This window comes from Homarus americanus, unplaced genomic scaffold (assembly GCF_018991925.1).
Source record: "Homarus americanus isolate GMGI-L3 unplaced genomic scaffold, GMGI_Hamer_2.0 scaffold36970, whole genome shotgun sequence".
Lineage (NCBI taxonomy): Eukaryota > Metazoa > Arthropoda > Malacostraca > Decapoda > Nephropidae > Homarus > Homarus americanus.
In genome coordinates this window covers 2,298,451-2,313,420 of record NW_024740094.1, presented here as the reverse complement: position 1 = coordinate 2,313,420, position 14,970 = coordinate 2,298,451, and the positions used below count along the sequence as shown (strand labels likewise).

General features: G+C 37.9%; 1 protein-coding gene across 23 annotated transcripts in view; it reads left to right on the top strand.

The window, feature by feature from the left end:
• The window catches only part of LOC121875141, a 317,156-nt gene that overhangs the window by 223,924 nt on the left and 78,262 nt on the right, over positions 1-14,970 (top strand). For 14 of the 23 annotated variants that reach the window (XM_042379530.1, XM_042379534.1, XM_042379529.1 and 11 more), the window contains 4 exons: positions 8,874-8,927; positions 9,501-9,587; positions 10,083-10,145; positions 11,113-11,187. The exons of 1 other annotated variant lie outside the window; for it this stretch is intronic. In XM_042379530.1, coding sequence (XP_042235464.1) covers positions 8,874-8,927; positions 9,501-9,587; positions 10,083-10,145; positions 11,113-11,187 — 279 coding nt within the window. The remainder of the gene's footprint in view (positions 1-8,873; positions 8,928-9,500; positions 9,588-10,082; positions 10,146-11,112; positions 11,188-14,970) is intronic. 8 more of the 23 variants (XM_042379537.1, XM_042379540.1, XM_042379541.1 and 5 more) reach the window with 6 other exon arrangements.

The window sequence follows — 14,970 nt, the reverse complement described above, 5'->3', positions numbered from 1 at the left end:
ATTTCATGACGCGCGTGTGTGTGTGTGTGTGTGTGTGTGTGCAGTGACCAAAATACAGACATGTTTAACTGTCCTGACAACATACGGTACGTGGACACATATCTCATGACTAAACCTTAACACATAATCACGTGTCATGACAAGACATATGAACCTGTGTCATGACTAAATATGACATGTCTGAACGCTTCAAGTATCACAAACTATAAATAAACGCCAAAGGAAAACATAAACGCCAAAATATATTTCATGACGTCATACAGAAATTCGCTCATTGGCTGATTACAATACAGCTCAACCAACCAGAATACGCAGTGGCTGTGACGTCATTAGTAGTTGCTAGATACTGCTATTGCTCAACGATAAATTTTGGAATATAAGGAGCATTATCATTTATTCGCGTCATTATTTATTTATTTATTTATAATTATTTTTGTTTACAAGTTAACCAAGTATTACTATAACCATAACAGTATAAAGAATCATAAAGCAGTTTTAGGGAGACTGTTAATGCAGAGTGGAAATAAACTGTGTTGGGATGGTAACACATGTTAAATTATATATGAATTTTGAGTGAGTGTGTGTGTGTGTGTGTGTGTGTGTGTGTGTGGTGCTTATATTGTGTATGTATTTTTTATGGATGTATATTTAATGCATGGATGTATATATGTATGAAAGTTTTTTCTAGTTAGATATGTTGAAACAATTTAATTTATAGGTTTGGGTGTTTTTATATATATTTTTTGTTTGCGTGTGTATGTATTAACGTATGTATCTATGTATGAAAGCTCTTACTTGTGAAGGTATCAGCCAAACATATATATTGAGGGTAAGTGAATCGTAGGCTCCAATAACCCTTTAACTTTAAGTCTTTCTGGCTCATCCCCCTCACCCTACCCCCCCTCACCCTACCCCCCTTACCCTCCCCCTCACCCTATACCCCCCCTCACCCTCCCCCTCCCACCTCAGAGTATGCAGGCAGCGTGGCGGGCTCATATGACAAGGCCATATCAACTTTAACCTTGCCAGCAAACTTCTGAACGGCAACATCTGAACGGCCGGGAAAGAAGGAGTGAAGTTGGCGGGAGAATTTTTTCCTTCTCTGCGCCGAGGTGGTCTCCTATTGGCCGGGAGCCATTGTTTACATTTACCATCAGGGGAAATTCTTCGGCCAATCACGAACCTTCTTGCAGTCTTTTCTTTTGTTTTCTTTTGTTTTCTTTTGTTTTTCTTCCCAAAGTGTTTATAAGTGCATGGATATAAACTCCAGAATTAATGTTAAATAAAAGCCCCCCAACTTGTGGTAGATGATAGACTAGCTGGCCATGGCAGAGTAGAGGCGCACACCATCACCAAAACGTAACACTAACGACAATAGTTACGTCTGACCCTCTACCGTAATTAGAATATAGTATTAATTTAAATAATGAAACCATATTTTTTTTAGGAGTGTTTTATGATATTATCCACATATTAAAAATTTCTAAAATTCAGTTGGATGAGGAAAGTGTGTTTACGACTTCCCTCACCCACCTGAATTTTGTTAATATTAGTTTGTGTATAAAAAGATCAGGTTTAATTAGGAAATAACACTGTAATATGTCCTCCTTTCCTCTGAGAGTTCAGGGTGTGAGAGCTCGGGCGTGAGTTTCAACGCTGAACGATGACAATGGAGCACACACACACACACACACACACACACACTGCTCCTGAATAGTGTTTCTGTCGTGAGAACAACTTAAAACTGTTGAAACTTAGCGCCGTTTGTCCATTTCTCTCTTAACATCGATTTTATTTTTATTTTTATTTCTCGGTGAACATGGGCGAACATGTTGCTACAAGTGTCCATCAGCACTGGACCTTTGTTTTTGTTTTATCCCTCAATATTTTCAAGGAATTTTGTTTGACTTGATATATACTGACTATTTAACACTTATGGACTTTATGTTGGATATTAGATACTTATCACTTGTATTGCAACATAGACTCAATATTAAGGGTCTTATAACGTCTTAATAAGCTAACGATCAATAGCTGCTTTTCGGGAATTTATTAAGAAAGCATTAAAACTTATGGGGACCGAATCCTTACGTCATTAATACTTACCTCGCGGACTTTTAACGCTCATTGGTTCGTGAATATCCAATCAGAGAAGAGGCCCCCCCCCCACATTTCGTGACGTCACCGATAAAGATGCCAGATAGTGATGAAAAAGAAAACTGCGTCACCGGATTTGTTTTTTCACCTCACTTTTAAATTGGTTCAAGTTTACCTGCAGTGTTTTCTCTCCATTTTTTACTTCTTTATTTTTCCTCTGTTTCCTCTTCCTCTTCTTCACCTCTTTACTTCTGGATTTATCTCATTTCTTTTGTTATACTTTATTAATTTTATTTATTTTTATGACTTACGAATTTTATATAACCGGTTATTATTGTGTGTGTGTGTGTGAGTGTGTGGTAGTGTAAGGGTCACGTAGCCTAGTGTACCAGGCCACAGGGTGTAGTGCGCAGTATATTATGACTCCCTAACCCCGGCAGTGTGTAAATTTTCTCGCCACCATAAACAATGTTAACGTCCGCTGATTGGTTTAGCTCCTGCCTACCCTCCCATCAGCTGACCCGTGACGTCATTACTGCGTCATCGATCAGCTTGGGGAGGAAGACGTATTTTTAATTGCACTTTAGAACCAAGCACAAGACATACATACATACATACATACATACATACATCTCTGAAATAGATAATACACTATTTAATTAAGTCTGGCGCCAAAAGCTTAGTCTGCAACATTAAATTAATATAACGAAGTTCGTATGTATATATATCCACGGTTTGGATCTTGTGTATTGCTATTGGGCGAACGATTAAGTATCTTAAAGCTGATTGGATAAAAGGTGTTAGTGCACTGTTGCCACGTAAACTCGCTGAACTTACTTAATGCTTGTATACAGAACTCTTATTACTCTTGATGTTTGTTGTCTGTGTTGTTGATATTCATTAGTCTGTGGGAGTTGGTAACATTGTGTGGGCTCTCTTGTGGGTTTATTAACAATGTCTTTGGTCTCATAGGTTGAGTTGGTAACACTGTCTTGGTCTTTTACAGTCAATCGGTAATACTTTTGGTCTTTGGGGTGAAATTGACGACACTGTGAATGTGTTATGGGGAGTTGGTAACATTGTCTGAGGGCTGTTGGAAAATTGGTAACATTGTTACTGGTCTTTTAGGGCGATATGGTAACAGTTTATATGGTTATCTTGGGTGATCTGGTAACACTGGGAATGTTTAGTAACTGAAGAGTACAGTAAAAACATCGTGCGTAATACCTATCTGGGATGGCAATACTGCATCGCTGGTAACACTGTTTTCGTCCCTTTGTCCCCCAGTGGTTCATCAACACATTAAACTTGGCAACACTGTTTGAGTTGATTAAGTTAAACATTTTATGAACTAAATTTGTGTTGTTACTAAAGACACCATAAAATGAAGGTATTACCAGGTAGAGATAAATTACTGTACCTTTACCTTACTGTACCTGTGTCTGTATTTACACCTGTACTTTTGCCTATAGCTGTACCCTAATTGTTTTGTAGAGTTTTAAATGTTGGGTCAGAAAGGAACTGGCAATACTGTGTGCCTCCAGTTATTCCAACAATGGGTAATCCAGCTTTTTTATTTAGTGTGTGTGTGTGTGTTTTCACCTTGTACACAAACCAGACTAACTGTTCGATCGCTGTTGTAATAACTACTGTCACTGCCATTGCCAGATATGATTGGGTTAAAGTGTTACGTGAGATAAACAGCGATTAGTGCCTGGTATCAGTGAATGAAGTAGTTAGCCAGGGGTGTATGGTAACTCTTTGTGACCTGGGTGTTTGGTAACAGCGGATGTTGTCGCCATCCAAAGGTGACTTATTAACAGCAGGTGGGGGATAAGGTGACATGGTTTTCTGGTAATAGTGGGTAAGGTAGTCAATCATCGATGTCTGGTAGCAGCGGTCGAGAGTAAGACGATAAGGATGACTGATATTAGTGGGGATAGGTGAAGGAGACATGGTTACCTGACAATAATGGGTAAATTAACCAATCCAGGGTGTCTGGGTTTGGTGGCCAGCCATGGTTCTCTGGCAACAGTAGGTGAAGAGGTGAGGGTACAGGGGTGTGTGGCAACAGTGTCGGGGCCGCCTTGTGTCATGCTGGTGCACGGGGACTGGCCAGTAACGATTTCTGGTCATGCTCCCAGCTGACCGTCAGCCGCTCACTAAACTCCACGCTCTGTCAGCAACAAGCAGGGATACCAGTGACGTCACGAAGAGCTATGACGTCACTCCTAATCCAAAGTCAGCAACAGCATCAGTAGTTGGGTATGACTGAGCGCGGTCTTACAACTTCCATGTTAGGTACGTCCACCTTCAGCGGCCCGCAGCGGTTCACCTTTAACATGGTTTCCTCAATAAGGGCAGAGTTCTTTGAATAATATGAATCACTGATGCATTGCCTTTCAGAGTGAATATCAGAGAAGTTGCCTCCATTTGCCTTTACCTTCAGATTGCACCCGGGAAAGGTAGGAGACATTTAGTTGTAGACTGTAAAAACATTTTCGTTTTTTCACGATTTTCATTTATTGCTGTATTTAATGGTGCATCTGTTGGTGTAAACTTAACTAAAACACCGGCGTCCATAAAAATGCCGAAAATCGTGGAAGAACCAGACATATGAGTTCCATTAACTTGTGGTGTGAATGGCCTTATATACAGGACGCTAAACCGGCCGTTCTTTATCATGCTCGTGGACAACAGGTATCTATTGGCGAAACGGCGGCGTCTGTTCTCTCAATAAGGATAGACGAGAGCGATAATTTTTATGTTTCCGTCACAACTTATAGTTTTTCGCCCTTATGCACCGCGTTTGTCTCTGGCCAACGAAGCTGACGCCGCCTTCCTATCAGTGGATTCCTGTTTTGTGTGTGTGTGTGTGTGTGCGTGTGTGTGGGCAAGGACCAAAAACCCTTGCAACAGGGTACCAGTGCAGGACGATACTGGGGTGGGTAGTGACCATACTCAGCCTGCTGGTGTACCGCCCGCATTTTATGGACCGTAAACTACTTTATGAGGACTCCTCACATGAAATGACCATCCGCATTTATTGTTTACAAGCAAGCATCTAAGCCACAGCTGTGTTTGCAGTGTGGACAGTGTCATCCTTTTTGTTTATTCGGAAAACAGACTACAGAAAAAACACCGAGGGAACAGTTAGACGTTTTTTACAAGCTTCCGTCTGCCTATTGTAGTCGCCTTTGTATTTAGAAATGTCGGAAGCATTCTGTACGTTTGATAACAAAATGCTTGACATAATACTTTTTCTTTCTGCAGTTTTGTACTCAGGCGTTTTTGTATAAGTAAAAAGTAATTACTATTGACCTCAGAATATCTCCTCATATCAAGTGCACATGGCTTCAAAATGGCCTGAAAATGCCCATGATATTGGTCAGATTTCAAAAATATTTGGGGGGACACCCAGCGCCTCCCCCACCCCCTCATCCCCAGCTGGGTGGGCTCTCTCTGCTCGCCCTAGTCCCCGACCCAAAACTTTTTGGACTCCCCCTTTGATGTTCCTGGATCCGCCCCTACAGTATATATATATATATATATATATATATATATATATATATATATATATATATATATATATATATATATATATATAATACAAGACTGAGTTAGTTTCTTCTCGCTTATCAAACCTGGCCAGCAAAACCGTATTTACTTATGTCCGGAGCGACCCGCATCTCGCTGGCTAAATCAGCAGTTTAACACGTAGACCCGCTGACCCACTAGTTTAGCGCTAATACTGGCCAACCGTGTTTCCCCTGCACATTAGTATTCGTGATATACTCCTGTGCTGGCTGTCACATTGTATTTCATAAATGCATAAAATTGCGTCTCAATGTGCGGAGGCTTAGGGAAGGGCCACCACACGCCCCGGCAGGATTACAGTCTTCATGTATTCACCCACACGAGGCTGAACCCTCGGGGACCAGCGTGTTAAAAGGTAAGACTTGGACCTGTGTTTATATCTGAATAACCAATAATACGAGTTAGTGAGAGTGGCCATTGATAACCCGCTTTTGATATGCGAGTGACCAATAATAATTAAGCTTTTGTATCTGAATAAACCAATAATAACCCGCTGTTTATGTCCGAGTGACCACCCATACAAACTGTTAATATTTAGTCTGACCAATGACGGCCGTTTTATACCAGATTGACCACCAGTAATATTTAAGTGTATCACCCGCCGCTCGACCAATAACAACCCAGTTTATATATTCTTGCTAGCCCAAACAATATACCAGAAAGTATTTTATTTCCCTTTTGGATTTTAGCTACATTTACCGAGATTAATACGAGGAACTGAGGGTAGTCAACCAGTAGAGACCCTGTGACTCAAAAAACAATATCGCTTGTAGGAAATTGAGGATAATATTTACAAAAACTAATAAAAAAGCACACACACACACACACACACACACACACACACACACATCCTCACAAACACAGATTACGGGGTTAATATAATGAGATTCTTCCCAGTGTTTTGAGGTCGTTTTTCACAAATAAGGAAGGTCGATGAGATGGCTAAATATAACTTAGCTAAATTCACCTTGTTGCCAGATCTCCTCCCACCCGCTCGATGAAGTTGAGTTAAATAAAGACCTGGGGAAACATAATCAAGTAACCGCTCTAGAGTTGGCAACTGTGTGATGACAGAAAGTTCAAGATGCAATTGTGTGTGTGTGTGTGTATGTGTGTGTGTGTGTGTGTGTGTGTGTGTTCGTGGAAGTAGACAGTGTACGTTTTTTTTAGGGGGAGGGATTCAAGTTAGCTTACATGTTGTGTTTGTGTGTGTATATTGGCTGTTTGTGTACTGTACGTTGTTGGTGTGTGTGTGTGGGGGGGGGGGTGAGTGTATTTGTTTGTATATTTACTTTGTTGGGATGTGTCTTTGTGTATTGTTTAAAATTTATAAATATGTTAATGATAATTTTTGTGTTCATGTCCGTTATTAAGAATCTTGGTGTGTTCATGTCCGTTATTAAGAATCTTGGTGTGCCCATGTCCGTTATTAAGAATCTTGATGTATGCATGTATACGTTATTAAGAATCACGGTGTGTATGTATGTGTACGATACCAAGAATCAAAACTCACCATATAAGTTATAAAGAATCAAGGGCTTGTACTGTACGTGTCTTTTAAACAGAATCACAGGCTTTTACTCCCCTTGTTTACATTATTCAGAATCAAGGTGCGACAATAAGAACCATCATTAACACAGGCTAACACTCGGGAAACACCAGCCTCAAGTATTAGCTACAGTGTACAAAAATAGCTCCTCTTAATCTGCTATGGCTGATGTCAACCCAACTTGGCATATGTTTACAAGACCCATCTCAGTGTGTCTCCAGAAACCTGATGTTATGGTGCTCAGTCGTATTATCTAGGTCGATTTCAATTAAATTTATCAATCACTGTCGAGCTTTGGGTTGCATGGAGTCGAGGGAGTGTGTGTGTGTGTGTGTGTGTGTGTGTGTGTGTGTGTGTGTGTGTGTGTTCTGGATGTCAGTGGGAGTGAGTGACCTTTCTCTGGTTAACTATATTCAAAGGTTATTGGGATGTGATCTATATGAATTTAGCTTGTTGGTACCCTAGGCAAGTTGTCAGGTTAATTAATTGGCTAGTAGGTAATTAGTTCAGAGGTCTTTAAGTATCGTAGACAGTTTGTGAACGTTGAGAATATTATTATTTTTTATTATTTTATTGATGTTTATTTAGTCTTAGAACAACCCGCAAAATGCTTATGGTGACGAATTTCAGTCTCGTTTATAGTACATTAATCTCCATGCTCGGCCTTGTGAGATATTCCATACTGGTAAAGAAAATGAATGAAACAAAATATAAAAATATAACAAAAAGAGACAGAGGTAAGAGAACACACACACACACACACACACACACACACACACACACACACACACACACACACACACACACACACACAGCTATTTGCTTTACTACCAAACAACAACACTCTGTTCCTCTCTCGTGATGTGGATAAACATCATTTATATTCCAAACTTGATGTTAAAGTGATAATCCCTGCTCTCTCTATGTCCAGCCGTTTCTAAAGAAGGTAACAATACGGTTTTATCCAATAATATGTACGTACACCAATGAGATAACGGAACGAAAGAAGGATGAAAGTATATTTATGAGTCCCTCTACCACGTACAGTTTTCAGAAAGATTTATAATGTTGGTTAGTCTTGTGTGTGGTATTCTTCATATAACAAGAGAAATGCTCGTCATTCCTCTGTTTACAGGAGGCTGCCTTCACCCCACCTCCCTGACCGGGTGTGTTATGTAATGGAGTGTGTTGAGGTAGAGTTGACAGGTTTGGGATGAGATGGACCAGCTTGCTTGGTATAGACAGGCTAATACATAATCAGTTATTTTCTGTAATATCGTGATGTTTATTTTGAATGTCATATCTCCATGTAAGTTTGTGTAATAAGTCCCACCTTTCAATCACTATTTCTCCAGTTAAAACAGTTGCATATAAGAAGACTTGATAAATGTTTGCCAGTGATTCTGCTTCGTGAGTGTTGAAAGTTTCCTGAAAGTAAAATTGATTTGACCTGTCATAAGTAAGTGAAAAAGGAAGGAGAAAATGTAGTAGATCATTGGTGTGAAGTTTTTGAAATTGTTAAAAGTGGTATGAGCGTAAGGGAAGACTTTGTTGCACACTTACACTGGTCTAGATTGTAAGCATTATCAGTGTGTTCTTCAACATCGTAATGAAAGTCACATGCTTTCAGACGACACTTACCTCCGACCAGACACAAAGCCGCCAAAATTAGGAAGGGGTAGAGGTATGGTAGAAAACGACACATTTTTGCGTTTTTCTCTCCTTTTTAATAACCAAAGCTTTTTTCATTTTTTGCAAGAATATATATATTTATATATATACACCTTCTGGCACGAAACACATTTTCTACTTTAATCTATTGAATCTAAAATGAATGTTTAATTCCCTATGTAAATAATCTCTTTTTGACTTTTCAACTTGTACCTAAATCCTGTTGTAATACTTGGGATAACTTTTTCAACTGCTGTAACTCACACAAAAAAAGTGAAAATTACCACGAATTTGGAAAGCTAGTGCATGCCCCACATATTTCACACAAAACTCAAACCTGTACTGTAAGAGTATTTTGGTAACATAGTCAAGTAAAATAGATATTTTTTTATCGTACTTGTACTGTACAGTCGCCATCCTCTTTTTTTTTACTATTAATTTTTTTTTTTTACTTTGTATATTGTGTATTCATGTAATGATATGTGTAAGATCCGTTGTAATGTACATATTTACACGTATAACCGCATGGACAACATGGTGTTATGAAGTACTTGGCGATTATGATGATAGCGTTTTCCTCTTTCAGAAAAGTCAGTCTCGTTTGAAAAATCCGTGTCATTCAGTGACGACCTTCCAGATTTGAGTACGCCGCCTAAGCAACATGTCCCTGCAGGTAATAGTTTCCCCAAGTTAACCCTTAAAGCGTCTCCGTTTTCTTTCTATCTTGATGTTATTCCAATTTTTCCGGAATATTTATTTTTTTACAAATGCTAATGGAAAGACAATGCGCGTGTTGTATACAGTGAGAGAATCATGTATTGTCTTGTATTCTGTGATTATTTTTACATTTTCCATGGCATTTGGTGTATGTTTCATCTGTGTTCGTCCTGAAATCATTACAAAAGTAGATGGATTAAGCTTGGAGTGCCTTAATTATTTTTTGTGTTGAAGCATGGAGAATGGACAGGGATTTGTGTGGTTTGACTTCAATAATATCCTTTTTTATATTATATTTTTCCCCATAGTAATGATAGCAGTAACATTCCTAGCCATTCACATAGTACGTACTGTAATAGGGAGCATTTAAGAAATTCTAACAATACTGCTTGTTTTCTTATATGCTTACTTTACCCATTTTCTTTGACTAATGTGTTTTCTATGACTGTAGCCGAGAAACAGCCTATCAAGCCAGCCATCAAGTGCTCCACCCTACCCCGGATGTCTTCCCAAGGTGAGTTGTGTGGGTCCTTGTGTTATAATTGACAACCTTATAAAAACCTCAATTTAATCTCTATTGTCACATTTCATCAAGTGACTTCTATTACTGTAAATATAATTGCGTTGAACCGCATGAGTTTCAATTCATTTTTATTATTTTAAAGAGGCATGTTGCACAGTTGCAGTAATCATTCATTTTTGCATTTGTAACTGCTTGTTTAAACAAGATGAATATCTTTACAAAATACAAGAAATATGCTGATAAACCGTTGATTATTACAATGGAACTGATTGTTGATAGAGAAAGTGGTATTCAATATAAATTGGTTGATGAACTCAAACTCTCCTCAGAGTCAACAGTAGATAATGAGAACCTGTGAGGCAGGGAACGTATCTTGCATGCTTCATGGATGAAAATTGTGTTTTCTGGATGGAAAACGGACCTCACCCATGAACTAAATACTGTAATAAGAATTTCAGTAATATAAGGTGCAGATGTGTCTTATAACCATTAACGTGTGTAGATTAAATGAACACTGTGTTTAGCTGATGATTTCACTCAAAACAGAATTTATTTGTTTTATGTTTGATTTTGTTAAATTATTATCAGTTTTGAAATTTATTTAAATTATCACACACCAAATTTCACTGTTTTCTAACTGTGCGAAAACACATTTTCAGATAATTATACAATACAGTAGTGTAAGTTTGTTGATGAGTACGATGAGTGGCGTGATATAGATAGACGTGAAATAAGGGTTAAGTAAAGTAATAGGTTGGATGCTCATAGAAGTGCATGAAGTAATTTGTCATTATAATCAAGTAATAATACACTGAAGATAAGAGCATGTCAATTGATTTTCCAGTGTTACATTAAGTATATTTTATTTTATCATTCCAAAGCTTTCCATCTAGTTTCCTCATCTCTCACCTGTTTATTATGTTTATTTTTCGTTTTTTCCTGCCTTGTGTTTGTGAAGTCCCACCTGCACATGCCTGGCTCTCCCCTCCAGTGCGCAGGCGCGAACCCAGACGCCCCATGACGTCATTGTCAGGTGTGATGCTGCCTTATTTTGTTGTGTCCTTAGTTTTAGATTTTTGTTTGTATTCTTTCTTCTGCCTGTCATGTTACCATATTATTTTATTTTTTAAGTCTTGACTTGAGTAAAGGAAGACAAACATCTATACAGTAATACGATTCATCAGCTCATAACAAACTTTTGTAGCAAAATTCCTTTTGCATTGTTACAGGAAAGTAAACTGAAAGATTGATTCAGTTGAAACCGTGAACACTGTTGTCTTAAATCGTTGATACTCAGCTATACAGTATAAGTCAATTTAATTATCCTGATAGCTCGAAATGAAAAAAGGTGATCATGGCCCCCTAAAAAATTATATTGAGATGTTTAAGTGTCCAAATGACCATTTTATGAAGTGAGAGCTGCCAGGCTGCTGTGTTTGAGAAAGGGAGTTGGATGTTTTTTGAGATTACCGTCAGTAAATACAATTGACTAAGTTTGTTTCATAGTTAAGCAGGCGTTGTTTCTTTAACAAGTACTGGAAGTTGTCCCAAATGGACATGGTGTGTCGCAGCAGTTGTCTTACACACCATCGTGGACTACACCAACACCTGTGTGATGCTACAGGCAACGAAGATCTATTAAGATCTGTCCACATGTAGCAGTCCTACCAACTATCACAGTTCTTACAAGGTGATTGGTTGTTGAGTAAATCATGTCATTATATCAGCAAAGTCTCCACCACTTATATTAGCTGAAAGAACTTGTGGGAATTTGCCAATATGATGGTATAGTAGATGACCTAACAACCAGCAACTAAGCAACTTAAATGAACTGTGAGAGTTGTTGAGGATGCCAAAACATGATGGAGCTGAGTTGAGTTGATAGTTGAGTTACACAAGTCAAAAACTGTGATAAGTTGAGGTTATTACTAAAAACTCCTCAACTCATTCCAGACATCTGCTTACTGACAGTATCTGAAGCACCAATACCTTAAGAACTGTGATAATAATTGAATGGTGGGAGACAGATAGGCCTAAGGATCATAAGGACCAGAAATAGAACATATATATACAGTATTAGGTCCCATTTACAGACAACTTTTAATCCTTGAGAGCAACTTTTTCACCACAGTAACTTCATGAGTAAATTTATCATTATTGAGGCATTTGGAAGATATTATACATGTTTCTGCCAACTTTACAGGTATTTCATGTTTCTCAATTACAGGTAGAGATAGATTGATGGATGTGTGTCTGACAGAGTAATAATGTTCGTAGTTATCTGTCTGGGATGAACACTGATTATTACAGAGTCCTGGTGTCTATACAGTGGTGTCTTAGTGTAGTTTTCTCAGTGTGCACATAGCTGTATATTCCTCTGGTATGTTGGAGGAGTAGGTGGATGATAGGAGGGGAAGATAAGAACCAGGAATAAACAGAGATGGTGGCAGCAAGGAAGAGGGGGGACTGATGGGTGATGCTGGCTTGTGTGAAGTGACAGGTAAAGCAATTTTGAGACAACATATATTTTACAGCAGCGAATATAAATGATTGACAATGAATTAAGGGAAAAAATTTATATTTGTTACTGGACTAAATATATATACTTTTGGGAAGGAAGATATTCACCTAGAACCCATATAATGAAATGACACTTCAATATATAACGTAGCACTGCCGCCTCACTCTGGTGTACAGGTTATCGATAATACTCTACACTGGTACCTGTAATATTAGTACAGTATCCAAGATCACTGTTGGTCAGGTGTCAGGAAGTGAAGGAACACAACTCATTACAATGCTACACTGAATGAAGCATAACGGATAATTAAATTCGATATACTGCAGTGTGCTGAATTTACAATACAGTTAATGGATAGTATATTGTGTGTACAGTATTAGTTAAATAGTGTTTTACATAATATGAATAATAGTATATGGCTGCTATATTCATGTTAGAAGTATAGTTACGGGTATATACAGAATATCATGAATACCATGGATAAATCTTAAATGTATTAGATGGATTAAGAAAGGATAATATAAGATTCACTTTTAGCCAGATTAGTGGAGGTTGTAAAATGATCCTGTGTTGTGATTGTATGATGCTTTGCAGTAGTCAGGGCTCCCACAACTTTCCTCCTCCATTTACGAAGGCCCACAACCTTCCCACACATCCCCTTCTTCACAACTTGGATACAGTCATAATCATAGGATGTCCAGTGTATGTAAACAAAGGCAAGTCTGGATAATTTAGGAGACTGGATATTTGAGGTGTCAGTAAACAAAAATATTACCATACTAATATTGTTTGCTTACAGTTTGCGATATATATAATCAGAGACTGTGAATGATACAGGTTAAGTCTGGTAAAATAAACAGAAGTTGTCAATATGAGTAATTTAAGGTTTAGAGTGATAGTTTCTGGCTACTCATGTGTATGGGTCACGTAGACAATGATAAGTAGAAGAGATTTATGGAATTATTTTGCCCGTATCACCCATGTGTGTGTGTGTGTGTGTGTGCGTGTGTGTGTGTGTGTGTGTGTGTTCACTGTTCTGCACCAACTCTTTTATCAGTGTGTTATGTAGGAACTTTTCACTTGTGTGTTTTAAGGTTTTTCTCTGTTTTTTTTTAAGGATCACACATTAATTTGAGTTAATTTATATAGTTGATGGTGCTTATAACTACTCCGGACTTGGGGAAGTTTTATATCTTTGTGTTGGAATAAGTAGACAGTATTAAGACTCCCTTTATAAAAAACTTCAACTGGTTTTCATACTGTTGCCAGCATTATCCATCTTTGTTCTGATACATCTGTTAGCATAAATGCTGTACACTGCATCATTAATTTAAGAAAAATTGAATATCGGAGATTTTTATATTAATTTATTTTAGTATTTTAAAAGTGTTTTGACTGTCAATATAATGAAGATCACAGGAAGGCCACAAGTGCAACATAATGACACCACTGTGTTAATGATGGAGTCTTGTGTGGAGACTTAAAATGGGGGGTTGATATAACCAACTTCTTCAAATAATTTGTGAAAGTAAAAGAAAAAAAAAAGATTTTCTCATCAATAATACGGTACAGCTTTCATTACACAAGATAGTGGTATGAATCATCATACCACTAATGTATTGTGAAGTTATTAAGTTGGGTAGAATTAGTGGATTATAATGGAAGTTGCAGCTCTTAGTTGTTTTGCAGAATTAAAATGTTGACATTTTATTCTGATAAGCATTGCAGTGCTACAATATTGATCTTGAATGTCTCACTTATTGATGAGTGTTGGAAGGATTAAGAATTGACAGTTTTCCCCTGAACACTGATAAGTGTTACACTTCGTTTCTGTATAAAGCTTTCATGGTACATGATTGAAAGCCAAGCAAGACTTGAGTAGTGACTTATTGTACAGTATTACACTTGAGGTGTATTACACTGTTCACATATGATTTATGTTATTCAGAGTGATTTAGTTATTTGTTCCTCAGTATATTGATTTATTTAGTTCTGCTCTCACAGCACAAGCTTCCCTCACAATGTTACTGTAAAAATCACCATAATAGATATGGAGCAGTCTTAGATGGCTGGTTCGAGAAAACACAGAGTTGTGATTATTGCAGTAGAAGAAAGTATTTCACTCATAAGAGAGAGAAGCATCTCACCAACACCTACTACCCAGCAGGGGTTAAGGTCTAGCACATTTCTATTCTCTATCATCTAGGTCTAGATGCAGTGCTTGCATAGCAAACAAGCAGAAAAACTAAGTTGATAGATGTAGCATTAGTTAGATATTCTTATGAATGATAATGT